Genomic DNA, 10420 nt, shown 5'->3' on the forward strand with positions numbered 1-10420 from the left:
GTAACGATTTTTTTCTTTGTACATTTCATCTCACGCACTTTTCTTTTTAAGATTGCAAGCAAGGTTGAATTGATTCTGGTCTGCAAATGCACCTAAAGATTGATTTAAGCCTTTAATTTAACCTAACAGAGAAGTTTCGGAATTATGTAGTTCGGTAAATCGGTGAAATGTCGTGCTTTTTTGCCTTGTTCTTCGAAATATATCATATTAAATTGGAATCCAGTCGATTTTGCACGCTGATTTCCCAGCATCTTGTTTAGTTATTCTGTTTCCGAATTATTTTCGTAGACATTGTCATTAGGCAGAACATATTGAGACGAATCAACATGAATTCCATGATAATTTACTATTTTCTACTTAACATCTTTTCCAACAAAAAATTTATATGAATCTTGAAAGCTTTCTGTAACAACTTCTTCATTAATTTCTGCAACAAAAAATATTGCATGCTGTTTGTTTTTTAACTGATTGACATCGCAAAAGTCATAAGCTTCAACTCTTTAGATTTCGTCAATTTTTCGATGCAAAGCCCTTAAAGAAAAACTCATGGTTTTGCTGATATCTAAGGTAAAAAATACCACCTGATGCAAAGTGCGGACTTCGAGTTGAGTGTCACTGGTTGGAAACCGGTGAAAAGATATTTAGTATAGCCCACTGGTGGGTTGCGCCCACTATCCGCCATTGCCGCTTGTGGAAAGCTGGATTTCTTTTGCTCTTCGTTTGAAAGTTTATTTTTTCCTAAGCGGATTAGCGATTAAAATGACTGTTCGATGATGCTGATTTGTAGATAGCATTTTAACCTATCAAGATACTATTTGCAATGAGTTATCCCGAGTTTAGGCAGCGGGAAACTTTAAAAATTGAGATTTTTATCACTAAACGGTAGATTTAAAGTAAGAAAATGGAATTCCAACACGCTATGTACCTACCAATTCCTGTAAAAACTTAACATCCCGAAACAAATAACATCAAAAAACCTTAAAAGTTGCTGTATTTGTACATAATTATACCATAATTTAACTACGTTTTCCATTACGACAATTTTACATTATCATCAAATACAAATGTAAAATTTCACATTAAATATCATTGTCCAGAGCAATAAAAAACATTGTTTTTTCGTTTTTACAATGAAAAAGGGGTGTTGTTATGTATCTTAACAGCATTTTTTCAGGCATTTTTCCCATACATTTAGAAGTCACTGACAATGTTTTTCATGGTAAAAATATTGTCGGTGGTAGATGAAACAACGAAAAACGATGTTAAAACATGGTAATGACAAAAATCGTTTGCAAGCTTACAGTAAAAATACCATGTTTTTTATGGTTACAATAAAAAACATTGTCCGTTTATTGTTCTCACCGCAAAATACATCGTATTTTATTTTGCGGGATAACATAAAAACAACCCAAAACCTGTCTATTTCAGCCGTACCTGTACATATTTCATTGAATTTCATCGGCCCGGCTAAACCAATTACAACCGGTATAGAATTCAACCCTGTGAATGACTCGAAGTCGAGTTCGCTGATTAGTAAACAAACGAAATGTGATTCCTTGTTTCTTAATATTATTCAATTAAAAGCAAAATATAGAAAGTACTACGTCCTTTTAATCATTTAGAAATCGACCATCTAATGGCAGTGGCATTCAGTTCAAACGACGCGGCGGTCCTCGAACGTCAGCTGGAGATTTCAGGGGACGACCAGCATCCGTCAGAAGTCAACATCGAGAGCATCTGGAACGAGGAAATTCGGCAGCAGTGCAGTGACTGGATATTGGCAAAGAAGTACACAAAAGTACACTCTTCTACTTATGTAGTTCTTAAGCCTAAACCAGCGTTAAATGTTATATAATTACAGATTTGTCTCCAATTCCCCGATGCCTTGTTGCCGTTCAGTTCAACGATATCGGAACAGCTGGAGCAAGCGGTTAAGGATGCTGAGTTTTTTATTTTAGGAGACACTTCTTATGGCAGCTGCTGCGTAGATGAAATCGCTGCTTCCCATGTTTCGGCCGATGCGATAATTCATTTTGGACACGCATGCCTGAGTCGCTCAGTGCGTTTGCCCACGCATTACGTATTTCTCCGAGCTCGTCTTGATGCGGATCGCTTGATGGAGGCACTTCAGCATCAGTTCCCGGATGTGCAAACCAAATTGATGGTTTTCTATGATGTTAGCTTTGCTTACTGTATGGATTCGATTGAGGATAAATTGAGGGAATACTTCAAATACTTAACAATTTGTCAGCGGGCTGCGTGTGAGGAACCGAACAATCTTAGCTGGAAACTGGAAGGATTGTCTACCGAGGATGCGTGCTGTGTTTTCATTGGACACGACAATCAAAGCTTCTTCAACATTTCGAATAGTGTAAAAGCGGAAAAATGGTTCCGTTATGAACCGTCCAGCGATAGCTTAGTTTTGGCTGATCCGTTAAACTGTAAATGGTTACGTCGTCGTTTCTATTACATTGAAAAATGTAAAGATGCCCGCTCTTTAGGAATAGTTGTAGCGACGCTGACTGCAAGTGGGTATCTGGATGTCGTTAATAGGATTCAACAACTAGCGAAGGCACGTGGCATTCGTACCTACATAATATCTGTGGGGAAAATAAATTCGGCCAAGTTGGCGAATTTCGCTGAAATTGACTGCTTCGTGCTGGTCGGCTGCCCGGAGAATGACCTCTTCACGTCTCGAGATTTTTTCAAACCTCTGGTATCGGTATTCGAGTGCGAGTTGGCATTCAACCCCGCCTGGATCGGACAGTTTCCTTCCCGGTATAGTACGGATTTCGCGGAGATTCTACCCTCTGGAAGCTTGTATCGACCGTTCGATCCGAAAGCCATCGATTCCGAGGCGGCTGACGTTAGCTTAGTGACCGGGTCGGTGAGGAATACTGTGCGCAATAACGAGGCAACCGTTGATGAAAACAACTGCCAGCAACTGTTGCTGCGAGGTCGGAATGAGGTGGCTACCGTAAGCTCGGGAGATGCCTTTCAGAACCGCAGCTGGCAGGGACTGGGGCAGAACTTGGGCCGCGATGCTCCGGCCGTAATTGTGGAAGGCCGGAGGGGAATTCCTATCAAGTATGAGAACGATTTGGGAGAGAAATAAAATGTTGGATTTTATAAAAAAAGGTTTTAAGATTTGCTTGAGTTGTTAAGGACAAACGACTAGCTTTTTTTTCGTAAAATATTTACTAGCTATCCCAGAAGATAACTATAAATTATCGCAGGAGCATTTTTCAAGCGAGTATAACAACCCGAATGAAATTTAAATTTGAAACCAGCTTTTATACAGCACTCAAGAAATGAAAGAACTTTTGAAATACAGTTGGTTTATTTCAGTTTATTTTATACGAAACAACTTTTATTTTTGAAGATGGCTCTCGTCTAATTGGATTTCGTTTCTATGAGGTGAAATTTTTCAATTTTTACAACATCAAATAGTTAATCAAAGGATAACTTCCACAAAATACAAATTTAATCAATCTTTAAGATTCTTTCGAAAAAAATATATCAGTAAATAAAAAAGGTTGTTTTGCTCAAATAAATATTCTTATATAAACACGTTATTATATACGTTATTATATACGTTATTATATACGTTATTATATAAAAACATTTTTGAACAAAGGTAATATGCTGGTGATAATTTAATGGTTTTTACTCTCAGGTTATTACGAAGATTAAATGCGAGGCGTTTGAGATTTTCACTAATCACGGCAATTAAATTTGCCGATCTATATAGTTGAACAACCTTAATCATCGAGTTTAATATCAAAGAAACGCAACTTAATCGATTTATGTCATCCTTTCCGGATGACAGCTGTCAACGTAAAATCGAAATTTTGAAGGTGCGCGATTTGCAGAACGACGATCGAGACGAATATTCCTAAACTTTTCCATCTAGTTAGGAGCTGGTGATTTTTTCAGTATCAACAACACTTGCCTGCTACCAGGAAAAAAGGAATCCGATATGGCATCGCTACTGAAAATGGCCAACACCCTGCGGGTGACTGGCAACGGAACTCGTCTGATTCAGGTACGGTAAAAGACATTTTGCAACGCAAAGAATAAATTGTGTAATTACGTAATTTTACTCTTGGAATCGGAACTATTTTTCTTAGTCTTAATTAAAATTGTATCAACACTTCTACCGACGCTTAGACATTGATTTGACGATTTATTCAGTGAATTTACGCATAAAATCGTTCGGAACATTTATTGAATTGCATTTGTTTTGAGTGTGAGGTTAGACTACAAATCAAGTTCATTCTTGCAGCGCCTGAAGTCTTCGAATGCTGCCGATTTCCGTGCTGCCTTGGTCAACGTTCCACCAACCGAAACAACCCAGCTGGACAGCGGACTGCGTGTCGCCAGTGAGGATTCCGGCTCGCAGACCGCCACCGTCGGACTGTGGATCGACGCTGGCTCGCGGTATGAGGACAACCGCAACAATGGAGTCGCTCACTTCCTGGAGCATATGGCGTTCAAGGGAACCTCTAAGCGTTCCCAAACCGATTTGGAATTGGAGGTCGAAAACATGGGCGCCCATTTGAATGCGTACACGTCTCGCGAGCAGACCGTTTTCTACGCCAAATGTTTATCCAAAGACGTCCCGAAAGCGGTGGAGATTCTCTCGGACATCATTCAGAACTCCAAGCTCGGCGAGGCGGAAATCGAACGTGAGCGTGGTGTTATCCTGCGGGAAATGCAGGAGGTAGAAAGCAACATGCAGGAGGTCGTTTTTGATCATCTGCATGCCACGGCTTACCAGGGAACACCCCTAGGTAACACCATTCTAGGACCGACCAAGAATATTCAATCGATCGGCAAGTCGGATCTGCAGGCTTATATCGATTCCCACTACAAGGCACCACGGATTGTGCTGGCCGCTGCAGGTGGTGTCAAGCATAGGGATCTCGTACAGCTGGCTCAATCAAATCTGGGCAAAATTGGTAGCACCTTCGATGGTAAGGCGCCACTGTTGACGCCCTGCCGGTTTACCGGCTCGGAAGTCCGCGTACGTGACGATTCTTTGCCATTGGCACATGTTGCCATTGCGGTTGAAGGTTGCGGATGGACCGATCAGGACAATGTCCCATTAATGGTTGCTAATACGCTGATTGGAGCGTGGGACCGCTCACAGGTGCGTTTTACCCTGTTCAACCTTACGTTCTTTTGACTCTTTGAACTTTGTTTTTTCTTGTCAATCAACAGGGCGGTGGTGCCAACAACGCGTCCCGCTTGGCCGCAGCATCGGCCCAGGACAACCTCTGCCACAACTTCCAATCGTTTAACACGTGCTACAAGGACACCGGCCTGTGGGGCATCTATTTCGTGTGCGATCCGCTTAAGTGCGAGGATATGATGTACAATCTGCAGGGCGAGTGGATGCGCCTCTGCACGATGGTTACCGAAAGTGAGGTTGACCGGGCAAAGAACCTGCTGAAGACGAACATGTTGTTGCAGTTGGATGGAACGACTCCAATCTGCGAAGACATCGGCCGCCAGATGCTGTGCTACAACCGGCGCATTCCCCTGCATGAGTTGGAGAAGAGGATCGATGTTAGTATCAACTATTTTTGGGTTAAAATTATTTCTATTGTAATCTAATTTATATTTTCAGAGCGTCAACGCACAGAACGTGCGTGATGTTGCAATGAAGTACATCTATGACCGTTGCCCAGCCGTTGCAGCCGTCGGTCCAGTCGAGAATCTGCCCGACTACATGCGTATCCGTGGCTCGATGAGCTGGGTTCGAGTGTAAACGTCGACAGTGTCAGAGAGGGGGTTATATTCCGTGGTGCACAGCACACACACGCACCTGCCAGTTGGGGGCAAATTAGGATAAACAGAAACGAAAAACTGCTGATTCGATAGTTCATTGTAATCTTTGAAAATTTTCACCCGACTTGGAATAACATTATTGTTGGTAGCAGAACTGAAGAATAAAAAATCGTACGCCGTATTTTTTATTGTTTTCTAATTACTTGCTAAGATGACGAGTCAATTTTTATTTTGATTGAGCCAGAAATCAATAAAAATGTTGATGCTATACTGATTTTCAAGGGGTATCACATTAACATTTTTAACGATTTTTTTGGTTTACTTTTCGTGTAGCCCAATGTTTTTGCATAGGGGAAACATAGCATAGGGGCAACAAATTTCGCTAGAAGGTTTCGAACGTAATGTACCTATTCATCAGACAACTCAAATTTGATCTCATTTTTATTGGAACGACATTTCATCATGTGAACGTTGCTTCCCAGGGCGGAATGGTTAAGAGGGGCGCAAGACTAGACAAAACGTAAGTTGAACCATTCAGCTCTTCAAAAATTGCGAGAGTCGCATTTGAAGAATTGATTTCTGTTCAATTGGTTGGAATATTTCTTTAATCATTTTCCTCGATTCTTTGACGATATTCTAACGACTGACGATTTTCAACAATTCTCATCTCTGTTTTCTATTTTGGGCAAATTTTGGAGGACTTTTAGATAATTTTGTACCAATTTTTTAATAACTATATATTTTTATTTATTTTTTCTTTTTCAACGGCTTCAATAATTCAATGCAATGTCCTCAAGACTTAGCTGATGATTTTGTGTTCGCTATTGATGTTTTTTGACATGTTGTTGACAATTGCTGAAAAGTTTTTGATGGTTTTTGACAAATTATTGATTACTTTTTGATGTACCTTTTTGTTTTCAAGTCTTGGTTTTCACTACGGTTACGTGGCTCGTCAATAGATTTGTTTCATTATTTTGACGTTTTCCCGTATTTTTTAGCGGCTTTCGAACGCTTTCCGATGATTTTGTTCAACAACTGTTTAACAAATTTTGTTCACAATTCCTATGCCATTTTTGGCGAGGTTTTGTAGATCTTTGATTAGTTTGCGAAAACTTTCCATTATACAGGGTGTTCAATAAGTTCGAATACACTTTGAAAATGTGTTAACCCTCTAGTGTCCAAGTTAGTTTCCAGAGGGGCTTCGGTAAAACCACTAAATTTGATTCTCTGCTATCGTGTTGAGCAGTACAGTAGTTAATTTTCGCTCCGTTTGCTTTGTACGTTCGTTCGTAAATTTGTGTGTTCGCGTTGGAAACCGACGCTACGGTGAACCCTAATATGGGTAAATCAAAAACCAATTCCAGTACGGGGAAACGGCCTTGGCCTGACAATACGCCTGATCAGGCGGCTAAAAAGTTTTTGGCCAACAACAAATTCGCTGTCCTGGAAAACGCCACGGATCCCGAAGTAGAAGCGAAAAACCCCTCAAGGTTGTTCTCCGCGGTCTTCCTGACATGGAAGTTGACACCCTTGTCGTGATTTTCGGTGATTTGTTTATCCTTTGATGTTATCGTTTTATATTTTGTAGATGCTGACAGGCCGTTATTAGCCCACGTGCATGGGGTAATCTTTTTCTGTCTCTTTCTTTTTGGTTCCATCGACCGCTCCTTGTTGCGATCGACGGGTGTGACGACTTGTGGATGCTCCATTTTGCTGGGGACTCCTATATGCCACCTATTCGTATTGCTGATGGGGCTCCTTGTTGCCACCAACTGTCCTCGCCAACGTTCGAAACCGGAATGAATTCACAGCTCAATCGATGTCGTATTTATACCAGAAAACTTATATTTGCAACCATTTGCTCTTCCTTTCTGATGTTCGTGTTAGGAAAATAACTTTTCAATACAAAAGAAAGTGTTCGAATATCAATTTTATTCGGGGAATCGTCTTTATTACTACAACCCTGTTGGATGAACTGAAGGCAAAAGGACTCAAACCAATCCAGATCCATAAGATGACGCGTCACAACAAAACTCGGAAGTACCGTGATCAGTTATATCTCGTAAACCTGGAGAAAAATTCAACGTGCCTAGCGGACCTGCAGTCCATCCAAGCACTTTTTCACAGTATCGTAGCCTGGGAGCGCTACCAACCAGTGCATCGTGACGTCAGCCAATGCTGCCTGCTGTTTGGACACGGGACTAAAAATTGCCATATGGTGTACCGTTGCATCAAGTGTGGCCAAACGCACGCTCCCGATGCCTGCCAGTTGATGGAGACCGCCGATCCGGTGTGCGCCAACTGTGGGGCTGCCCACAAAGCAACCAGTAGAACGTGCCAGAAACGAGCAGAGTTCATCGAGGTTCGTAAGCGGGCCTCCACCAACAATCAACCAGGTCGCCGAAAGGTGCCCCCAAACAACACAAAAGAGTTCCCTGCCATTGGCTCCCGATACCTCATACCTTTGCTCGCCCCGCTACCGCTGAATCCCACCACGAAACCAGTCACAGCTGCCTCTACGTATGCTGAAGCAACGAAACCTGGTAGCCGTTCACCCCCACCAGGTCTCCAAGGGAACTCGTTCGCGATGACTTTCTCCCAAGCTGCAACTGGCACAACTGACAACGAACCCATACTCACCATGGAGCAATATTTTTCACTGGTCGTGGAATGCATCAACACTTTTCACACTTGCAAAAGTAGAGCTGAACAACTGCAATCTGCGGTGATGATCACTTCCCAATATGGACCGTGAAATCATCAAGATTGCTAACTGGAACGCTTGCTCCATCAGGAACAAGAATTACGAGCTTGTTGACTTCCTCAACGTACGCAAAAAAGACATTGCTATTATCACGGAGACGCATCTCAAACCTACGGTGAACATCTTCCTTCCCGATTTCCGATTTGTACGGCTAGATCGAGCATATTCTTCTGGAGGAGGTGTGGCTATTGCTCTTCGGCGTGAAATAAGCTGTCATCTGCTACCGAGTTTTCAACTTAAGGTCATCGAGGCCGTGGGATTAGAAGTAACCACTGGAGCCGGTCCCATTACCATCATCGCAGCCTACTGTCCCAAGCAAGTCAACGTAAGAGACGGGTCGGCAACGAACCTTAGAAGCGACATCATCAAACTGACTCGGAGGCAGGGGCAGTTCATCATTGCGGGTGACCTCAACGCAAAACACCAAGCCTGGGGCAACAGTCGACACAACCAAAACGGCCTGATCCTCTTCAACGACCTACAAGTAGGCCACTACAACATCCTAGGTCCGGCCGCTCCCACCCGGTTGAGCAAATCCGGAGTACACTCAACCATCGACCTGTTCGGACCACTTCTCAGTGGTAGTCGAAGTTGGAAACTCTGCTAACCCTCACTAACACGCAGAGAATCCTGAGTAAGAATCCCCAGGATACCGATTAACTCGGTGACGGAATCGTGAAAGGAATCCCAAACACGATCCGGAGAATTCCCACTCACGATTCTTATTCAAGAATCCTAGAGCCATATACAGGTCATTCCTGAGGATTCTTTTTTCAGGAACTTAATTCAAGGACGCTCACGAATCCAATGTGAGGAATCCTAGAGAATCTATGCGAATCATATGTGTTCGTCCGGAAGCCGATTCCAAGTCTCTCGACGTAACTACAATCGAGTCGATTGAGCACGGTTCCAGCGATGTGTGGACAACGCAATAGACTACAGCGTCTAGCTTGAGTCCTCAGGAAACATCGGCCACTGTCTTCAGTCCATCGATGAGGCATTATCCCTGGCCCGGGATCTACATGTACCGGCTTCTAGTCTTGTGAGTAACTCTCTGAACCTAGACAACACAACAAAACGATATATTCAATACCGTAATACTATAAGACGACAGTACCAGCGCTCTGGCCTGCCTCACCTGAAGACCAATATTAATCGTCTCAACAAAATCATCAAAGCCAGGTTGGTGGATTTAAGAAACAAACATTTTTCTCAACATCTTCGCTCCCTCTCAGTCCGTGGAAAGCCGTTCTGGAGACTTACCAAAATTTTGAAAACCAAACCGAGACCTATTCCCCCTCTATCACCCCCAACACCAATCCCCGGTCATTTCCTTTTAACAGCATCTGAAAAAGCCAATTCACTTGGTCAGCATTTTGTCAACTCTCACAATATGGGTCATGCCATGGTTAGCCCGCACGAGCTTGCCGTCTAGGAAGTATTAACTAGAGTCGTCGATCTTCCATCAATCATTCCCGATGAATCTAAAGTTAGCTAATGTGATCCCCATCCGTAAACCATCGTAAACCAAAATAATATTTTCCTCCCAGAACAGTTCGGTTTTAGGCAGGGTCACTCCACCGTTCATCAACTCACTAGAGCTACTCAGATCCTAAGGCGGAACAAGGAGCGGAAAATTTTTTGACAAAAAAAAATTAAAAATAAACATTAAATTTCAATTTAAAAAAAAGAGTTGAATTTTTTTAATTTTTTTTTTTAAGAAACTTGACGTTAAAACGCAACTTTTAAAAGAAAGTCCAGGATGGAGAAATGAAAAATAATTTTTTTATGGTAGATTAATTTTTTTATGAAAATTCTAATTCAAACATTTTTCAAAATATTTGTATTCTGATGATTTTAAAT

The 10420-nt window shown here is 42.1% G+C and overlaps 2 protein-coding genes across 2 annotated transcripts; both read left to right on the plus strand.

The window, feature by feature from the left end:
* The first annotated feature begins 1498 nt into the window (after positions 1-1498).
* Positions 1499-3338, plus strand: LOC129727348 (2-(3-amino-3-carboxypropyl)histidine synthase subunit 2). Its single transcript, XM_055685109.1, has 2 exons — positions 1499-1798; positions 1862-3338. Exons 1-2 carry the CDS (start codon positions 1637-1639, stop codon positions 3113-3115), a joined length of 1416 nt encoding a protein of 471 aa, XP_055541084.1. The 5' UTR covers positions 1499-1636; the 3' UTR covers positions 3116-3338.
* A 491-nt stretch (positions 3339-3829) lies between these two features.
* On the plus strand, positions 3830-5974 carry LOC129725321 (mitochondrial-processing peptidase subunit beta). The gene is made up of 4 exons (XM_055680975.1): positions 3830-4045; positions 4286-5152; positions 5224-5571; positions 5633-5974. The coding sequence occupies exons 1-4, from the start codon at positions 3980-3982 to the stop codon at positions 5771-5773; spliced, it is 1422 nt and encodes a 473-aa protein (XP_055536950.1). The 5' UTR covers positions 3830-3979; the 3' UTR covers positions 5774-5974.
* Positions 5975-10420: the final 4446 nt, after the last annotated feature.

This window comes from Wyeomyia smithii, chromosome 1 (genome assembly GCF_029784165.1).
Source record: "Wyeomyia smithii strain HCP4-BCI-WySm-NY-G18 chromosome 1, ASM2978416v1, whole genome shotgun sequence".
Classification (NCBI taxonomy): Eukaryota; Metazoa; Arthropoda; class Insecta; order Diptera; family Culicidae; genus Wyeomyia; species Wyeomyia smithii.